This window comes from Oncorhynchus nerka, linkage group LG16 (genome assembly GCF_034236695.1).
Source record: "Oncorhynchus nerka isolate Pitt River linkage group LG16, Oner_Uvic_2.0, whole genome shotgun sequence".
Classification (NCBI taxonomy): domain Eukaryota; kingdom Metazoa; phylum Chordata; class Actinopteri; order Salmoniformes; family Salmonidae; genus Oncorhynchus; species Oncorhynchus nerka.
The window spans coordinates 16,209,589-16,230,838 of record NC_088411.1 but is presented as its reverse complement, the minus strand read 5'-3'; the positions used below and the strand labels follow the sequence as shown (position 1 = coordinate 16,230,838).

The following is a 21,250-nucleotide window of genomic DNA, read 5'->3' as shown; positions in this document are numbered from 1 at the left end:
GCCAGATCTCAACCCGATTGAACACTTATGGGAGATTCCGGAGCGGTGCCCGAGACAGTGTTTTCCATCAACAAAACAATGAGAAATTCCATAATTTGGTGAACAATGGTGTCACATCCCTCCAATAGAGTTCCAGACACTATAATTAATCTATGCCTAGGTGCATTGGAGCTTTTCTGGAGGCTTGTGGTGGCCCAACACCTTAAGACATGGTTGGTTTTGTCTTTTATTTTGCCAGTTATCTGTAGATCAGTCTTGATACGGAAAGCTAAAGAAGCATTGAGATCAAATCGCTCTGGCTAAGTTGTTTTCATTAGAGTAGGCCATGATAAGGGTGCTTACTGCTTAGCCAAGCACATAATGATGGAAAAGCATAAAGTTATGAAGGGACAGATGCAGCATTTTTACAAGACACTGACTGACCAGTGACCACATGATTCATTCTCTAAACAACCTAAAGTCTGCTTCGAGTTGGCTAGATGCAATTCGTCACTGAACGTGTCATGCCAGTGGCTCGTTAACCTACACACTCTACAGTCTCCTATCTTGGCCTAATTCCTGTTTTACCTCTACCAATGTGGAACAGTTTACCTCGCAGGAGAAATAGACTGGTTAGCTAATGAGACAGGTGAGGAAGTAGAGTAGCTAACATTTAACTTAATCTTCAACAGTAATATTAACTTCTCTCACTTGTTTTTACCAAGGCCTCTAGGTCATGTTTTAAGTAGCTAAGTAATAGGGGGGTCAATACAGCTGTGTGACAATATTTTATTAAGATTTGACTCCTGTGTGTACATGCATACATGGACGCACCTACTCATTCCAGTGTTTTTATTTGTACTCTTTTCTACAGGGTAGAATAATAGTGAAGACATAAACTATGAAATTACACATGGAATCATGTAGTAACCAAAAAGGTAATAAACCAATCTAAATATATTTAATTGTTTTGTTTCTTCAAAGTAGCTACCCATTTACATTACATTTAAGTCATTTAGCAGACGCTCTTATCCAGAGCGACTTACAAATTGGTGCATTCACCTTATGACATCCAGTGGAACAGTAGTGCATCTAAATCTTTTAAGGGGGGTGAGAGGGATTACTTTATCCTATCCTAGGTATTCCTTAAAGAGGTGGGGTTTCAGGTGTCTCCGGAAGGTGGTGATTGACTCCGCTGTCCTGGCGTCGTGAGGGAGTTTGTTCCACCATTGGGGGGCCAGAGCAGCGAACAGTTTTGACTGGGCTGAGCGGGAACTGTACTTCCTCAGTGGTAGGGAGGCGAGCAGGCCAGAGGTGGATGAACGCAGTGCCCTTGTTTGGGTGTAGGGCCTGATCAGAGCCTGGAGGTACTGAGGTGCCGTTCCCCTCACAGCTCCGTAGGCAAGCACCATGGTCTTGTAGCGGATGCGAGCTTCAACTGGAAGCCAGTGGAGAGAGCGGAGGAGCGGGGTGGCGTGAGAGAACTTGGGAAGGTTGAACACCAGACGGGCTGCGGCGTTCTGGATGAGTTGTAGGGGTTTAATGGCACAGGCAGAGAGCCCAGCCAACAGCGAGTTGCAGTAATCCAGACGGGAGATGACAAGTGCCTGGATTAGGACCTGCGCCGCTTCCTGTGTGAGGCAGGGTCGTACTCTGCGGATGTTGTAGAGCATGAACCTACAGGAACGGGCCACCGCCTTGATGTTAGTTGAGAACGACAGGGTGTTGTCCAGGATCACGCCAAGGTTCTTAGCGCTCTGGGAGGAGGACACAATGGAGTTGTCAACCGTGATGGCGAGATCATGGAACGGGCAGTCCTTCCCGGGAGGAAGAGCAGCTCCGTCTTGCCGAGGTTCAGCTTGAGGTGGTGATCCGTCATCCACACTGATATGTCTGCCAGACATGCAGAGATGCGATTCGCCACCTGGTCATCAGAAGGGGGAAAGGAGAAGATTAATTGTGTGTCGTCTGCATAGCAATGATAGGAGAGACCATGTGAGGTTATGACAGAGCCAAGTGACTTGGTGTATAGCGAGAATAGGAGAGGGCCTAGAACAGAGCCCTGGGGGACACCAGTGGTGAGAGCACGTGGTGTGGAGACGGATTCTCGCCAAGCCACCTGGTAGGAGCGACCTGTCAGGTAGGACGCAATCCAATGCCTGGGCCGCGCCGGAGATGCCCAACTCGGAGAGGGTGGAGAGGAGGATCTGATGGTTCACAGTATCGAAGGCAGCCGATAGGTCTAGAAGGATGAGAGCAGAGGAGAGAGAGTTAGCTTTAGCAGTGCGGAGCGCCTCCGTGATACAGAGAAGAGCAGTCTCAGTTGAATGACTAGTCTTGAAACCTGACTGATTTGGATCAAGAAGGTCATTCTGAGAGAGATAGCGGGAGAGCTGGCCAAGGACGGCACGTTCAAGAGTTTTGGAGAGAAAAGAGAGAAGGGATACTGGTCTGTAGTTGTTGACATCGGAGGGATCGAGTGTAGGTTTTTTCAGAAGGGGTGCAACTCTCGCTCTCTTGAAGACGGAAGGGACGTAGCCAGCGGTCAGGGATGAGTTGATGAGCGAGGTGAGGTAAGGGAGAAGGTCTCCGGAAATGGTCTGGAGAAGAGAGGAGGGGATAGGGTCAAGCGGGCAGGTTGTTGGGCGGCCGGCCGTCACAAGACGCGAGATTTCATCTGGAGAGAGAGGGGAGAAAGAGGTCAGAGCACAGGGTAGGGCAGTGTGAGCAGAACCAGCGGTGTCGTTTGACTTAGCAAACGAGGATCGGATGTCGTCGACCTTCTTTTCAAAATGGTTGACGAAGTCATCTGCAGAGGGGGAGGAGGATTCAGGAGGGAGGAGAAGGTTGCAAAGAGCTTCCTAGGGTTAGAGGCAGATGCTTGGAATTTAGAGTGGTAGAAAGTGGCTTTAGCAGCAGAGAGAGAAGAGGAAAATGTAGAGAGGAGGGAGTGAAAGGATGTCAGGTCCGCAGGGAGGCGAGTTTTCCTCCATTTCCGCTCGGCTGCCCGGAGCCCTGTTCTGTGAGCTCGCAATGAGTCGTCGAGCCACGGAGCGGGAGGGGAGGACCGAGCCGGCCTGGAGGATAGGGGACATAGAGAGTCAAAGGATGCAGAAAGGGAGGAGAGGAGGGTTGAGGAGGCAGAATCAGGAGATAGGTTGGAGAAGGTTTGAGCAGAGGGAAGAGATGATAGGATGGAAGAGGAGAGAGTAGCGGGGAGAGAGAGCGAAGGTTGGGACGGCGCGATACCATCCGAGTAGGGGCAGTGTGGGAAGTGTTGGATGAGAGGGAAAAGGATACAAGGTAGTGGTCGGAGACTTGGAGGGGAGTTGCAATGAGGTTAGTGGAAGAACAGCATCTAGTAAAGATGAGGTCGAGCGTATTTCCTGCCTTGTGAGTAGGGGGAAGGTGAGAGGGTGAGGTCAAAAGAGGAGAGGAGTGGAAAGAAGGAGGCAGAGAGGAATGAGTCAAAGGTAGACGTGGGGAGGTTAAAGTCGCCCAGAACTGTGAGAGGTGAGCCGTCCTCAGGAAAGGAGCTTATCAAGGCATCAAGCTCATTGATGAACTCTCCGAGGGAACCTGGAGGGCGATAAATGATAAGGATGTTAAGCTTGAAAGGGCTGGTAACTGTGACAGCATGGAATTCAAAGGAGGCGATAGACAGATGGGTAAGGGGAGAAAGAGAGAATGACCACTTGGGAGAGATGAGGATCCCCCTGCTGACCAGAAGCTCTCGGGGTGTGCGAGAACACGTGGGCAGACGAAGAGAGAGCAGTAGGAGTAGCGGTGTTGTCTGTGGTGATCCATGTTTCCGTCAGTGCCAAGAAGTCGAGGGACTGGAGGGAGGCATAGGCTGAGATGAACTCTGCCTTGTTGGCCGCAGATCGGCAGTTCCAGAGGCTACCGGAGACCTGGAACTCCACGTGGGTCGTGCGCGCTGGGACCACCAGATTAGGGTGGCCGCGGCCACGTGGTGTGGAGCGTTTGTATGGTCTGTGCAGAGAGGAGAGAACAGGGATAGACAGACACATAGTTGACAGGCTACACAAGAGGCTACGCTAATGCAAAGGAGATTGGAATGACAAGTGGACTACACGTCTCGAGTGTTCAGAAAGTTAAGCTTACGTAGCAAGAATCTTATTGATTAAAATGATACAGTACTGCTGAAGTAGGCTAGCTGGCAGAGGCTGCGTTGTTGACTATGTAGGCTAGCTGGCATTGGCTGCGTTGTTGACACTACACTAATCAAGTCGTTCCGTTGAGTGTAATAGTTTCTACTGTGCTGCTATTCGGGGCTAGCTGGCTAGCTAGCAGTGTTGATTACGTTACGTTGCATTAGAAGAACGACAATAGCTGGCTAGCTAACCTAGGAAATCGCTCTAGACTACACAATTATCTTTGATACAAAGACGGCTATGTAGCTAGCTATGTAGCTAGCTACGATCAAACAAATCAAGCCGTTGTACTGTAATGAAATGAAATGAAAAATGTGATACTACCTGTGGAGCGACGCGAAATGCGACCGGATTGTTGAGTGCAGAAGTTCTGTTCGGTAGACGTTGGCTAGCTGTTGGCTAGCTAGCAGAGTCTCCTACGTTAAGGACGACAAATAGCTGGCTAGCTAGCCTCGGTAAATTAAGATAATCACTCTAAAACTACACACTCTAAACTACACAATTATCTTGGATACGAAGACAGCAAAGACAACTATGTAGCTAGCTAACACTACACTAATCAAGTCGTTCAGTTGAGTGTAATAGTTGTGCTGCTAATCGGTAGACGGTGGACTAGCTAACGGTGGACGTTAGCTAGCTGGCTAGCTGCATGGGCAGTGTAGACTGCGTTAGGACGACGAAATACGATAATTACGCAATTATCTATGATACAAAGACGGCTATGTAGCTAGCTAAGAAGAAATTGCTAAGATTAGACAAATCAAACCGTTGTACTATAATGAAATGTAATGAAATGTAATACTACCTGCGGACCGAGTGCAGATGCGACCGCTCGCTCCAACCCGGAAGTCCATCCCAACTGCCTTGACAGTTTTGCACACACTTGGCATTCTCTCAACCAGCTTCACCTGGAATGCTTTTTCAACAGTCTTGAAGGAGTTTCTGTATATTCTGAGCACTTGTTGGCTGCTGTTCCTTCACTCTGCGGTCCAACTCATCCCAAACCATCTCAATTGGGTTGAGGTCAGGTGATTGTGGAGGCCAGGTCTTCTGATGCAGCGCTCCATCACTCTCCTTCTTGGTCAAATAGCCCTTACACAGCCTGGAGGTGTTTTGGGTCATTGTCCTGTTGAAAAACAAATGATAGTCCTACTTAGCACAAACAAGATGGCATGGCTTATCACTTGCAGAATGCTGTGGTAGCAATGCTGGTTAAGTGTGCCTTGAATTCTAAATAATTTTGTGTCGCCCGCGAAGCACAATCGCACCACGACCTCCATGCTTCATAGTGGGAACCACATGCGGAGATCATCCCTTCACCTACTCTGCGTCTCACAAAGACACGGCGGTTGAAACCAAAAATCTCAAATTTGGACTCATCAGACAGACCAAAGGACAGTTTCCGTTGCTTGTGTTTTTGTCCCAAGAAAGTCTCTTCTTATTATTGGTGTCCTTTAGCAGTGATTTATTTGCAGCAATTTGACCATGCAGGTCTGACTCACGCAGTTTCCTCTGAACAGTTGATGTTGAGATGTCTGTTACTTGAACTCTGTGACGCATTTATTTGGGCTGCAATTTCTGAGCCTGATTTCTGAGGCTCTAATGATCTTATCCTCTGTAGCAGAGAACTCTGGGTCTTCCTTTCCTGTGGCGCTCCTCATGAGAGCCAGTTTCATCATAGGGCTTGATTGTTTTTGCAACTGCTTTTTGAAGAAACTTTCAAAGTTCTTGAAATAATAACAATATGGACTTAGCCCTATTTGGTAAATAACTATCTTCTGTATCCCACCCCTACCTGTATCCCACCCCTGTTAATTGTATTGCAGGTGACATCTTCATGAAGCTGGTTGAGAGAATGCCAAGATTGCAAAGCTGTCAGGGCAAAGGGTGGCTATTTTGAAGAATCTCAAATATATTTAGCTTTTGTTACACTTTTTTGGTTACTACATGATTCCATATGTGTTATTTCATAGTTTTGATATTTTCACTATTATTCTACAATGTGTCAACTTTTGTCTGGTATTGTAAATATTTTTTTTGCTACTCTGGGTAGGGGTAGTCAGCTGTACCTGCACTAAAACTCCAGTATTTGTCACTCTAAAGATTCTTCTCTATCTTCTCTTTAAATGGTGAGGCTGCATGTTTTAAGCATTTTTATTTCCCGGACTGATCCAAACTCGTTTTCTCAGGCTCTCTGTCTCTCTGCAGCAGAGATATATATGTTTGGCGCGTCAAATCGCAATAGAATTACAGTATTGAATCACTACAGAATGGTGAGAATCGCAATACATATCATATGGTCCCCTAAGCGTTGTGACATTATCGGACCTTGAGGCCCCTGGCAATTCCTAGCCCTAAGTAATGCATCAAAATGTATCCCAACAACAGTCAATAATGAACAACTAGGAAAGAATGTGACAACAATGTGTTGCATAGACTTTATTTTTCTATTCAAGTCGGTGCACATTGTATAGCTTTTGTTCTAAAGGTTGCACAGCTATAGGAGCTGCTTGATACATGAAACCACAAGAAAAAAGAAAAAATTCTCAAGGGGATGATAATAACAGAAAGTGCACTCTACTCCACACAGTAGGTTATGAGCAATAATACAACCAGTAGCATTGTAACTAAACAGCCGTGAGGCCATTGTTAACTGTTGTCCTGTCTGTGTGATTACAGGAGAGAGGGGAATGACATCCTGTCCAACAGACCCCCGAAAATATTTTATTTCTGTCCAGATAGTTACGAGAAAAACATCTCTGCTCTGAGTCCCGTGAATATATTCTTCCTTGAATCCCTGTAATCAATTATCCTTGTCACTGATTGTAGACGTGAATATCAAGGTTATGATGTTATTGGTTTCACAAATCCAACCTTACTGGCAGATCAGTGATGAGATCCATTTCTAAAGTATTTGAGGAGTCTGGTCCCATCCGTTGATGCTGAGTGAGAGGACTCGTTACTAAGAATAGGCCTAGCCCTGCAATGAGTGGTTATGGATCAGCCTGTACCAGCGTGACAGCCTACACAGCCGTCCTTCCCTTTTCTCGCTTATTCTCCTTTTTAGACGTTGAGGCCTAAATTGAATTTGTGTGCTGCATTGTCATGCAGGCCGACTCCGTATGAAGGATTTCTAGACGTTCAGTCCTATGCTCTTGCGTCTTAGGACAAAGGTTAAGAGTCTGTTTGCAAATTCACCGAGAAGCGTGACTAAATTATTTGGGGTCAGTGAAACTCAAATGTCCCACTCTTCCATAGTGAGAGAGTGCAGGAGAGGAGGTAGCTGAGCCTCTGTATGCCATGAGCGAGGGAAGAGAGTGGGAGGAGAACAGGAGAGAGGTGTAGTCTCATCTTAATGTTTTCATGATCACACCACGTTTGCCAACACAGCTAATTCTCCTTGGCTGTATTGTCTCCTGCACTCGTCAGACAGGTTTTCTTATTGTTTGTGTGTGAGTGAATTAGGCTTTTTAGTTTTATAGACACACTTTTAACACCAAACATGAACTCCCTCTTCTCGGTTAATTAACTACTTGTTTTTGCTTATCGGCCGGTTTCATGGGAGTGACTTATTAGTCGCTTTTTTTCTACAAGCTCTGACATAGCTGGTGATTGCATAAGAACATAAGTAGAATATTTCAGATGCCAGGCATTTTTCCTGGCCATTCGGTCTGAATTACAATGTCAGCTATGTTGTTTAAAGACAGGGCTTAATGTAACTGTCCAGTGTTTCCAGAATTCTATGAAATATGACCTATAATTAATTACAATATGAGTGAAAAGTTTTCCTTCTGAAAAAAATGGTAATTACATCTGTTAAAGCAGCTTTTCTGTGTTGGACTTTTGTGAGTATACGCCAACAACAGAATGGTGTACATATATACTGGTCATAGACAAATATAAATTAGAGTATACTGCTGATTGGTCATCCCCGATGAGGAATCTTTTTTTAACGGTCTGTTCTGAGGTTGAGTTTTTGAAGTGTTTTCTCTCCAATTTATTTTATTTTTTTTGGGGGGGTGGATTGATAGTTACATATCTGGATTTTCTTTAAAAAAAAATTTTTTTTTTACGGTGTATCGACAATTTCGCAATATTTTTGTGCTAGTTGGCAGTACCTGCACCAGAACCCCAGTATTTTTTTTCATCATAGCTTGTTCTCCTTTTAAATATGGAGCCAAATTATTTCCAGCCCTTTTTATTTCTGTGATTGATCAAAACTTGTTTTCTCATGGCTCTCTTGTCCCTCTGCAGCAGATATATGGTGAGCAATATGTTCGGAACATCGAATCGCAATACATATAGAATCGTGAGAATCATAATACAGCTCATATCCGCAGCTAGCCTAAGTAATCATGATAATATTGTCTTGTGAGCTCTCTGGCAATTCCCAGCCCTACAATTCATGGTTTGACCACAAATATGGGTGTAGAATGAGTCAGCAACTTTATTTCAGGATGGGTAAGCCTAACAGAATATGAACTTTTAAAAGTGAGATTTTCACTTTAGCTGTAAGTTACTAAGTCTAGTTTACGTCTAATGCCCTGTCCAGGCACGTTTGTGTGTGTTTTCTTCTCTCTGTACATCCCCTCTCATCTCTGATGGTTTGAGTTGGTAGAATGCTGGGAGTTTGATGTCCCAGGTGAGCGTTGTTAACGAACCGGTAGTGTGATTTCCTCCCTATCCAAGCATTTCCAAAGAATTGAATATGAATTTTGTTGAAGCCATGCAGCCATATCGCCCCCACTTAAAACAATGCTGCTCTCATTCAGTTTGTTTGATCTCTGTCATCAAGAATGTGTTGTATAAGAGCAAGGCCAGGTCAACTTCATTGTCTTGTAAATCTTTGACCAAGTTTCTAAACACTGTTAACGGCCCTTGCTGGTTCGGATAATTGCTGTGTGAGGTGGGTGTCTGTCTGTGTACCTATTTCTCAACACAAGGTCATTGCCCTGCTCTGTCCAAATGGAATTCCTGGGAAAATCCATGGTGGATTTCTCTCAGTTAGTGGAATAGAATGGCTGTACTGTCCACTCACTGACACTGTGGATGTTTGCCACTTAGTTTCTGTGTCACTGGCTTCAGCATAGCATTGTTTTTCCAAGTAATGAACAAATCCCTTCCCTTTGGGGACTTCCCCTAAGCCTTATTGCCAGAATACTGTCCACAGGGTGTTATGAATGGAAATGTAGTCTGTCTGTTAGGATATGTCATGTGACATACTGCACATGATTCCCCAGCTTCAAACCTGTCTAACTGTACTGTAGCCTTGAATAAGTCAGTAATTTTCAGTTTGCTCCATTTTCCAAGCCTTTTGTACTCTGAAGAAAAGAGAGTCGCAAGGAAGCCACAGGAAGAGGTGGAACTTGCTGTTTGAATTGACAGTTCTAAACACTACTGTTCTGCTAGTGAGGTTCTAATGGGAGCGTATGGGATACATAATCACTGGGTAGGCCTTGCCTAACTGTCACACTGGTTGAAATCCTACAATTAATCACCATGTTGTCTGTTTCAGTAATGTAGACTGGCTTCCTTGGGTCTGTGTTTACATTGAACACTGCCATAAGACTGCCGGGTTTTTCCATACTGCGGTGTGCCTGCATGTGCGTTGTGTGTTCCTCCTACAGCTACCCTCATTTTTCATCAGCAGAGCAGATTCTTGTCCTTGCCTAGGAAGCCATTCTTTGTGTGAAGCCCTAAAGAGGACCTCCCACCCAGCCTTTGTTAGCAGGCTTAGAGCACTGAGCTGCTTCTTTCTGCTCTGCTGGCCCCTTGGGTCTACATTGGTGGACTCAGAGGATCAGAATGGGTACTAGACCAATGTGTACGACACACATTTAACATGGAACTCTCTTCTGTTAAAAAACTAAGTATATTACATTTATTTATCACAGATCTAGGGTAAGCCTACCCTCCACAAATCCTTAAGCATGCAACTTCATCCCACTCCCTTAGTCTCCAGGATCCAAACGAGGAAGTTTACTTGGTGAGGGTGTGAGTCAGTCCTCCACTATCCCATAATCCCTCACACGCCTAATGACTAACGGCATCTTGCCGCTGATATCAGGGTAATAATAACAAAAGTATGTTTCGCACTGTCTCGAAGACTGAGTAGGCCTAGACAGAAAATACGGTCTCATAGCTTATCCCGGCTTGCAATATTATAATTTGTAGTTTTTATGAAATCATTGACATTTTTTTGTTTTACTTTAAAATCAGCGAGGCCTGAAACACTGGCCTGTTTTTTTTTTGTAGGTCTTTTGAGAGGGAACATTTAATTTGTCATCACCTAGGGAGAGACAGCTTTGAGGTTGAGTTCAGTCAGAGTAGACAGGTTTATATGCTGACCTCAACGCCTGCGTCGCAAAATACATTTACATATAATTCAATCATTACACTGCTCGCGCGTGGCCGTGTAGTCAGGCTCTAAAATAGAACACGGTTCTATTTGTGACGCTTGATGCACTGCAAGTCCCTCCTCATTGGTTTTAGGAGCATGTACCCAAAGATAAACTGCTGTCCACACTCCAGTTGGTGGTTGTAATGCACCTTAAAGTTGGTTGCCATCCGCCATATCAAGTCTGAAGAAGACGCCTGGAGGAGGAGAGCTAGAAACTAACTCTGTTTACCCTTTTATCTGTGGAATAATTGTCGGAGTAGAGGACCTTGTGCATTTAAGGTTAAATAACAACCCAATGTTTATATCCCAGGGCAAATTAGCTAGCAACAGCAAGCTAGCTAGCTAAATTGCCATAAATGTCTAAAGCTTTTCGACATATCTCCAAATTAACATAGTTGTTTCAGAGTTAGTTTTGATATTTCTACCTGTGTGTCCTGATCGCGTCTGGTGTGGGTGGACAAAAACCAACGCGCGTGATCAGTCTGGTCAGCATGTTAGACCACTGACAATTTTGGTCTAACCAACCTGTGGCTTTAACCTCTCCTTCACGGGATGGGCTTAGGGAATGTGTTGGTATGTGTAGAGATGAAGAGAAAGCTGTCCAGTACTCTTCCTTCCTCTTAGTGAAATGAAAGTCCGAGTCCATGGGGTTTAAATTGTCTGGAAAAGAGAGGAGTTGTTTTTAAAAGGTTGTGATCGATCGGGTCATAGTTCGTTATTCCCTAAGCGTCGCGCAAACATTATTGATAAAGGAAAGAATGAAAAGCAGACTAGTTCTTTCTCTCACTTTTCCTCTTTCTCTCTGAAGGGCCTATTTGGAAACAGCAGGTGTGACAGGTGTTTCCATCAGTGTGTAGTAGAACAATGGGCTCTTTAGTTGAGCCTCCAGTGACCTCCGACCCCTAGCTCTTGTCTGAGACGAGCCCCACCCCCTCAGGCAGTGTGTGTGTTGACCACGGACAAGAAAGCGAAGAGTAGGCCATGCTCCTCCCATGGAATTCCTTTCTCTCATCTGCCTGTCTCTGTCAGTGGCCAACACACACCATCTGAGCTGAGTTTTTCCTGGAGCCCTGGTTTAGTTTGCTGCTGTGTCTCTTCACTCGCTTTTCCTCCTTTTTGTTTTGCTCCAGGAAGTTTTCTCCATCTCTCCACGCCCACGTTCTTCACGTAGTCGAGTGACTGAGAGGAAGAGAGTGGAGACTTGTGAATGCCTGTCGTCCTATTAGGCTATTGTACTTTCCCCCCCTTCATGAATCTCCTCTCTCCCACTGTCTCTCTGTAGAGGTGAAGCAGTTGGGCCTGTGTGCTCCTGAGAGGATGAAGAGGTTTAGGAGACATGGCCAGGAGTCCCAAAGAGAGAGGATCAAACAGGAGCTCTACGGGTTCAACAAGGTAAGACCAGTGACAGTCAGTCTGATCTGACGAGGCTTTGATCTCTAGTCTCGACAGGAAGGCTATGATCCCAATTCCAGACAATTATCAGGGATTTTGTCTTGCCAGTTTCTATAATTCTCTCTCTCACTCACCCACCCAGACAGTGGAGCATGGTTTTCCTCACCAGCCCAGTGCCCTGGGCTTCAGCCCCAGTCTACAGCTCCTGGCCATCGGCACACGCTCCGGAGCCATCAAACTGTATCCTCTTCAATAGACACGGGAGAGGTCTGTCTGGTTGTGTAGGAGTGCAAGATTTAAGTGTTCACACGTTTGAACCAGTTTGTCGCAGTCTCCCCTCTGCTTTAGCTGTCTGTGGTTAGTGTGTGGGTACATGTGGAGTCATTTTTATATTCCCAGGTTGTTGCTCAACTCTGACTACCAGACAGGCACAGTTGCTGTGTGTCTATCTCTGTCGTAGTGTGTGTGTGTTTGATTCATCTTACACAATCGTACTCATTGCCAGTGTGGAACCAGTCAGTACACTCCCACCATTCACTCCCAGTCACTATGATAACCCTTGTCTCTCTCTGTCATTATAATTAATTCACACAATAGGGGAAATTGTTCTTTTGATAACACAATAAATTCTATGAATGAAAGTATTATTAGCCAAGGGCAGGGCAGCCAGATAAGACACAAAGAAAGACGACAGATAATCTCTTCTTTCTATAGATGCATGTGGACCGTTTCAGTACAGTAGAAAAATAAGAACCCGTGTCTATGAATGGGGGGGGGGGGGCTGTGTGTGTACACATCATGCTTTGTGTGTGTCTGTGTTTGCTGCGCATGTGTGTACACTGTGTTGGTGTGCCATGCTGTGTGCATGTGTTCTTTAACCTGTGGTCAGTTACGGTGGCCCAGGTGTGGAGTTCATGGGTCTACACGATGAGAACGCTGCAGTCACTCAGGTCCACTTCCTGCCACACCAGGTGAGTGGCTGCTCAACACACACGTTGGCAGCACCTTATCACATGCTCTATTCACACTTGCTACTGAAAGGATCTTCTTTGGCAATATGGCCAAAATATCATATTACAAAAAAATACAAATAATTACTATTTTATGTTTTTGAATAATTAACAACGATGAGCTGGCACACAACAACAAAAAATAGTTTGTGTGGAGGTGCTGACTAATGGCGAATAAGCTATCAACATAAAGTTGCGCACTCCATTATATAAACTCCCAGTAATTTATTGGGTATTTACCACCGTTTCGGCATCACTGTGCCTTCCTCAGGGTAATGTCATGGATACTTGAACCAGGTTATGTAGACAAACAGCACTATAACCAGCTCCGTTTGCTCCGACTGAGTACATTTCTTTGCAAACTAACCACTAATTCTAATGGTTAACAGGATTTAGCCCCCCTTGCTAAGACAAACTAGCCTTTTGCAGATGTAAGAAACAGAAGCTAATGGTGTAATTCTGGAATGTTAGTGGATTCATATGAAAAAGCAAAGTGAACACAGTATTGTTATCAACGTTGTTGCATGTTCTGTATTAACCATGCAGGCTGAATACAAGTGTCTTGCAGTCGAGAAACCCCAAATGTGCTCCTTGAGTGACGGGACGGGCCTAGTTCTGTGTGGACAGTGGGGTGGAGAGCGCTGACTCAAGTAGCAATTTAAACTATGAAATGGACGTTACACACGGCGTATCACATTTAACAAACCGAACATTCAAATAATGTCATAGAAGGTAACATTAAAAACCCAAACCGGTCTGTGCGTCAATACCGCGATATTGTAAAATACAGTATACCGCCCAGCCCTAGAATCCAATATGTGGATCTAATCATTGCTGGAAACGTTAGTAGTAAAGCTGTGTTTAACAGCCCCAAAACGTCCTCCTGACAGTCATAACGTGTTCCTAACGTCCTCATAATGTCCTACGGTCCTTTTTAACATCTCTAGTTGCTCTGTGTTGAACAGGTGGAGCTGGTGACTCTGTTGGATGACAACAGTCTCCACATGTGGACCCTCAGAGCTCACCATGGTGTCTCTGAGCTGCTGGAGATAGGACGCTTCACACTCACTGGACCCCCGGGGTGAGAGACACACCACCCCACAACATCTCTCCTATCCCTTCTCAAGCTTTTTTATTTTCCTCACACACTCACATTCATTGGATTGCCCTGGTAAGAGGACCCACTGTGAGACATGCACAGAAATAGAATGAGGTTCTATTTCTATGGTGACATGCACACGTCGGTGGCAAACACATATGCACCTTAAATAGGATTTCTGTCTGCCACATTCAACCTGTTTAACTTCATCCCATCTTTCTCTCTTTCCCTCTTTCTCGTTCCCTCCATCAGTGCTCCCCCCAGTGTAACTCGTGTAACAGCGGTGCTAGCCCACTCTTCTGGGGACCTGCTGTTGCTAGGAACAGAGGGAGGACACGTGTTCATAGTGAAGGTACCAGGCTTCAGAGAACTAGAGGAGAGGAACATCAGCCTGGAGAAAGTCACCAACGGGTACTAACACACACCACACGCACTTCCTTTTCATTGAGTCACTAAATTGGAAATATTGGTATCCTAAACAGACGGAAACAGCTTGATTCATATTTAAATGCTTCTCACACACACCGCCACAAATGTATTTGATCGATAATTGTGCTAAAACGGAACCCCCTCATTCCGTAGTGTACCAGAGGAGTACGGCGGTCGTAGGAGCCTGGAGCATGTCGAGTCCTTACAGGAGAATCCCGTCAATCCACGCCAGGTTCTGATTGGATACGGACGAGGCCTCATGGTCATCTGGGACCTAGACAGCCAATCAGCCGTCAAACACATCCCCGCTACACAGGTATACAATGTGTGTGTTGGTGTCTGGATGTCGAGCGCTCTGATCTTGACTCCCTGTTTGGTTTTGTGTCCGTAGCAACTGGAGAGCGTGTGGTGGACGGAGGACGGTGGCCATGTTCTCAGTTCCCATAGCGACGGCAGCTACTGCCGCTGGAAGGTGGCTGGGGATGACCCACAGAGCGAGCAGGAGAAGTCCGAAGTACCGTACGGTGAGGACCCCCAAAAAGTCAACACCGTGTTTCTCTCTGTGGAAGCTGACAAAACACCGCAAAGGGGATAATGTTATTGATTGAATGGTGAATAGGTTAATTGATGATTTGATTAATTGATTTGTCTCTCTCCTCTGTAGGCCACTTCCCCTGTAAGGCCATCTCTAAAATCATCCAGCTGCCGACTGAACAGGGGTGAGTGAGTCTCTCTCTTTTTCTCCTCCCTCACTCTCGCTCTGTCAATTCCTTTTTCACATCCTCCATTCTTACACATGAATCCATCTGTAAATGTTATCTAACCTGGTTCTCCTGTATGTCTATATCCAGGCCTCCGTTCCTGTTCCTCAGTGGCGGCATGCCCCGGGCCAGCTACGGCGACAGACACTGTATCAGTGTGATCCACAGTAAAACACACGTGGCTCTGGACTTCACCTCCAGAATCATCGACTTCTTCGTCATCAGAGACGGACCAGACCATACAGGTAGAAAGGCAGGGGGATACGCATGCACACACAGGTTCAGAAACAAATACACACAGGCTAACCCCTCTCCCTCTGTCCAGGTGAACCCAGTGCATTGGTGGTCTTAGTAGAAGAGGAGTTGGTGGTGATAGATCTCCAGACTGAAGGGTGGCCGGTCATCCAGACTCCGTACCTGGTGCCTCTCCACTGTTCGGCCATCACCTGCTCCCACCATGTCTCTGCTATACCCCTGAAGCTGTGGGAGAGGGTCCTGTCTGCCGGAGCATTGCAGAACACACACTACTCTAAGAAGGTAGGTGACACACACTGCCCAAGCATGTTCCTGCACCACATACAATAAAAATTTCACTCCACACTTCCTTCACCCTGGAATACCTACAGTGCCTTGCGAAAGTATTCGGCCCCCTTGAACTTTGCGACCTTTTGCCACATTTCAGGCTTCAAACATAAAGAAATAAAACTGTATTTTTTTGTGAAGAATCAACAACAATTGGGACACAATCATGAAGTGGAATGACATTTATTGGATATTTCAAACTTCTTTAACAAATCAAAAACTGAAAAATTGGGCGTGCAAAATTATTCAGCCCCTTTACTTTCAGTGCAGCAAACTCTCTCCAGAAGTTCAGTGAGGATCTCTGAATGATCCAATGTTGACCTAAATGACTAATGATGATAAATACAATCCACCTGTGTGTAATCAAGTCTCCGTATAAATGCACCTGCACTGTGATAGTCTCAGAGGTCCGTTAAAAGCGCAGAGAGCATCATGAAGAACAAGGAACACACCAGGCAGGTCCGAGATACTGTTGTGAAGAAGTTTAAAGCCGGATTTGGATACAAAAAGATTTCCCAAGCTTTAAACATCCCAAGGAGCACTGTGCAAGCGATAATATTGAAATGGAAGGAGTATCAGACCACTGCAAATCTACCAAGACCTGGCCGTCCCTCTAAACATTCAGCTCATACAAGGAGAAGACTGATCAGAGATGCAGCCAAGAGGCCCATGATCACTCTGGATGAACTGCAGAGATCTACAGCTGAGGTGGGAGACTCTGTCCATAGGACAACAATCAGTCGTATATTGCACAAATCTGGCCTTTATGGAAGAGTGGCAAGAAAAAAGCCATTTCTTAAAGATATCCATAAAAAGTGTTGTTTAAAGTTTGCCACAAGCTACCTGGGAGACACACCAAACATGTGGAAGAAGGTGCTCTGGTCAGATGAAACCAAAATTGAACTTTTTGGCAACAATGCAAAACGTTATGTTTGGCGTAAAAGCAACACAGCTCATCACCCTGAACACACCATCCCCACTGTCATACATGGTGGTGGCAGCATCATGGTTTGGGCCTGCTTTTCTTCAGCAGGGACAGGGAAGATGGTTAAAATTGATGGGAATGTATGGAGCCAAATACAGGACCATTCTGGAAGAAAACCTGATGGAGTCTGCAAAAGACCTGAGACTGGGACGGAGATTTGTCTTCCAACAAGTCAATGATCCAAAACATAAAGCAAAATCTACAATGGAATGGTTCAAAAATAAACATATCCAGGTGTTAGAATGGCCAAGTCAAAGTCCAGACCTGAGTCCAATCGAGAATCTTTGGAAAGAACTGAAAACTGCTGTTCACAAATGCTCTCCATCCAACCTCACTGAGCTCGAGCTGTTTTGCAAGGAGGAATGGGAAAAAATGTCAGTCTCTCGATGTGCAAAACTGATAGACATACCCCAAGCGACTTACAGCTGTAATCGCAGCAAAAGGTGGCGCTATAAAGTATTAACTTAAGGGGGCTGAATATTTATGCACTCCCAATTTTTCAGTTTTTGATTTGTTAAAAAAGTTTGAAATATCCAATAAATGTCGTTCCACTTCATGATTGTGTCCCACTTGTTGTTGATTCTTCACAAAAAAATACAGTTTTATATATTTATGTTTGAAGCCTGAAATGTGGCAAAAGGTCGCAAAGTTCAAGGGGCCGAATACTTTCGCAAGGCACTGTATGTAAGAATGCTGTTCATTGACTGCAGCTCAGCGTTCAACACCATTGTTCCCGCCAAGCTTGTCACCAAGCTTAGAACTCAGGGACTGAACACCTTCCTCTGCAACTGTATCCTGGACTTCCTGATGGGCCGCCCCCAGGTGGTGAGGGTAGGCAACATCACCTCTGCCACGCTGACCCTCAACACGGGGGCCAGTCAGTGGTGTGTGCTCATTCCCTTTCTGTAATCCCTGTTCACCCACGACCGTGGCCACGCAAGACGCCAATACAAATAAGTTTGCTGACGACACGGCGGTGGTAGGCCTGTTCACCGACGGCGACGAGACCGCCTACGGCAGGGATCTTCAACTATATATTCATCCGCGGGCCAATTTCTTCTGGAGCATTTGGTCGGGTGGGGCCGGAACGCGATCACAAATTATTTGTGGACTGCAAATGAACCACAAGAAGCCCAAACAGAGATGTTTCCCTGAATCATAATAATTTAAAACTGTTCTTACATTTGTATATGATCACGTCTCTCTATTATGCGTGGGAATACCTGGGAACAGATTTCTTAAATTGAAGTCACTTGGAGCTGATTTCCTGGTGTTTTTACAGTCTTACAATGCAAATCCCCCCACCGAAAACTTGGGGGGCCAAATAACACCGACGCCAGTGCCAGGACAACAACCCCTCCCTCAATGTCTTTAGACCAAGGAGCTGCAGTGGAGCGACGTCATTATGACAACAGGGCTGCAGTGGAGCGGGTCGAGAGCTTCAAGTTCCTCTGTGTCCAAATCACCAAGGACTTAATTAAAATGGTCCGCACACAGTCGTGAAGAAGGCGCGACATCCCTCAACGTTATACAGCGGCACCATTGAGAGCATCTTGACTGGCTGCATCACTGCTTGGTATGACAACTACACTGCCCTCAGTCACAGGGTGGTACGGACAGACCAGTACATCACTGGGACCAAGTTCCCTGCCGTCCAATACCTCTCAAGTGGCGGGAAGGACCGGAAAATTGTTCAAGACTCCAGCCACTCAATCCATAGACTGTTCTGTCTGTTTCTGCACAGCCAGCAGTACCAGAGCAAGAAATCTGACACCAACAGGCCCCAAGCCATAAGACTGCTAAATAACTAACAAAATGGCTGCATGGACAGTCTGTATTGTCCCTTCTATTTTATTAGAGTTTTTGCCCTGACTCTACACACACACACACACACACACATTCATACTGACTCTACACACACTCGCATGCATACAATCATCATCATACGCTGCCACCACACTGTTAATGATATTGTATATCCTGATGCCTAGTCACCTAACCCCTATACATACAGTATCGTTTAAAAGTTTAGACACACCTGCTCATTTTGCTGTGTGGTCCTACTGTTTTCTACATTGTAGAATAATAGTGAAGACATCAACACAATGAAAGAACACATCGAATCATGTAGAATCAAAAAAGCATTTTACATTCTTCAAATTAGCCACCCTTTGCTGTGATCACAGCTTTGCATACTCTTGGCATTCTCACAACCAGCTCCACCTGAAATGCTTTTCCAGTGGTCTTGAAGGAGTTCTCACATGCTGAGCATTTGTTGGCTGCTTTTCCTTCACTCTGCGGTCCAACTCATCCCAAACACTGATCCCGTAGAGTTAATTTTTGGAATTTCTTTCCTTAACTTTTAACACAGCACACCTGTTAATTTAAATGTTTTCCAGATGACTACCTCATGAAGCTGGTTATTACATGATTCCATATGTGTTATTTCATAGTTTTGATGACTTCACTATTATGGAATGAGTATGTTTCCAAACCTTTGACTGGTACTGTATAAAACCACTCCAGTATCTCTGCACATGGTAAATATGGTATTGGCACTGACCCTGTATATAGCTAGCTTCCTTTTTTTATATATATATATATATATATATTTTTTAACCTTTTCTAGTACTACTGATATTGATTACTGCTTTGTTGGGAAAGTGCTTGCAAGAAAAGCATTTCACTGTGCATGTGAAAATACATTCTGTTGGAATGTTGGAAACTTGAATTGATGGAGCACAAATTGAATTGACCTACATTCTTTCTCTTGCTTTCATCCTAATTATATTTTTTTGCAACCCTCCCATTCTCTCACCCTCCGTCCAGCCGTGGCCTATGACAGGAGGACAGAACCTGGCCTCAGACCCCCCTCAGAGAGACTTACTGCTCACAGGGTCGGTAGACATTCACAGCTCGTTCATTTATTTTCAGTCCTCATTTCAATGCAAGTTATGATCTACATTTTAATGTTGCTGTATGGAGACTGCGAACAGGGTTTCAAAGAGTCAGTCATCCCTCTGATTTGTTGATCCTCACAAATGTAATCTCCTCTCACAGGCACGAGGACGGTACGGTGCGTTTCTGGGACGCGTCGGGGGTGTGTCTGTACCCCATGTACAAGCTGAGCACGGCAGGGGTGTTCCTCACTGACTCGGACCCCAATGACAACCTGAACCAGGGCACAGAGGGAGAGTGGCCACCTTTCAGAAAGGTGTGTGTGTCTATATAAGTAACGTGTAAAGAGTTTTCCACTATTCTGTTGTGTGTATAATCACATACAGGGAGCACAAAGGTAAAGTGGAGTCCTTTTAGACAAGGTGTAGGTGTGTTTTGTGGGAGAGAATGTGTCTCGTGAATCAGAATAGATAGCCGATTTACACACTGAGACAGTGTATGAAACCTGTCCACATCCTCTTCTTCCCTCCAGGTGGGTTGTTTTGACCCGTACAGCGACGACCCTCGTCTCGGCATTCAGAAGATCCACCTGTGTAAATACAGTGGCTACCTGACTGTAGCTGGCACTGCTGGACAGGTGGGTTTACCAGGGGGAAACCAACCACTACCCCCCCATCTGGTGGCCAGTTAGCCTAACTGCCGTGTCTGACATGTTTGGACATTACTGGTATAAATCCAGTCTGTTATTGTCTTAATTTTACGTTTATATTATCATCTGTCATTAATTATTGAGGGTGATCTGATTTAGTTGGCTGGCATGCATATATATATATATCACACACACAAGAATCAAACCCACTATTCTGGCATTGCAAGCACCATGCTCTACCAACTGAGCTACAGAGGTAACCACCACACACACACTAAGAGATGTGAATGTCTGAGTGGTTCATATAAGTGTACAATAAGACTGCCTGTTGGTCCAAAACAATACATGTGATGTTACGGTCTGTCCGTCTCTCACCTCTCCCCTCCATAGATCCTGGTGTTAGAGCTGAATGATGAGGCAGCAGAACAGACTGTGGAGGCCACCGTAGCAGACCTGCTACAGGGACAGGAGGGCTTCCGCTGGAAGGTAAACGGCGACAAATGACAACAAACAAGAAAATGACATTAGGAGTGTGTGTTTAAAAACTGCAGTGCAATTTTGATTTATTTGGATTTCGGTTAGCATTAAAAGGGTGATCAATACTTTTCTGTTACCGTCTCTCCATGTCAGGGCCACACGCGTCTGGAGGTGAGGGAGGAGCCGGTGACGTTCCCCCCAGGGTTCCAGCCCTTTGCCCTGGTCCAGTGCCAGCCTCCGGCCGTGGTCACTGCCCTCACCCTGCACTCTGAGTGGAAACTAGTAACATTCGGGACCAGCCACGGCTTCGGACTCTACGACTACCAGCAGAAAAACAACGTTCTCGTCAGGTAAGTGTGTGTGGGGGGGCGTGTTGAGTGTTTGCATGACTTCAAAATAACGGACGGTAATGGA

General features: G+C 45.4%; 1 protein-coding gene across 1 annotated transcript in view; it reads left to right on the top strand.

Annotated features, from left to right (window-relative positions):
• Positions 1–21,250, top strand: part of LOC115144106 (LLGL scribble cell polarity complex component 2-like) — a 31,069-nt gene that overhangs the window by 1,728 nt on the left and 8,091 nt on the right. The window contains 15 exon segments of the mRNA XM_029684835.2: positions 11,837–11,946; positions 12,089–12,186; positions 12,836–12,917; positions 13,922–14,037; positions 14,308–14,466; positions 14,638–14,800; positions 14,876–15,008; positions 15,149–15,203; positions 15,336–15,490; positions 15,571–15,782; positions 19,642–19,709; positions 19,873–20,026; positions 20,243–20,347; positions 20,750–20,845; positions 20,990–21,186. Of these exon segments, the coding sequence (XP_029540695.2) occupies positions 11,872–11,946; positions 12,089–12,186; positions 12,836–12,917; positions 13,922–14,037; positions 14,308–14,466; positions 14,638–14,800; positions 14,876–15,008; positions 15,149–15,203; positions 15,336–15,490; positions 15,571–15,782; positions 19,642–19,709; positions 19,873–20,026; positions 20,243–20,347; positions 20,750–20,845; positions 20,990–21,186 (1,868 nt within the window). The 5' untranslated portion in view covers positions 11,837–11,871.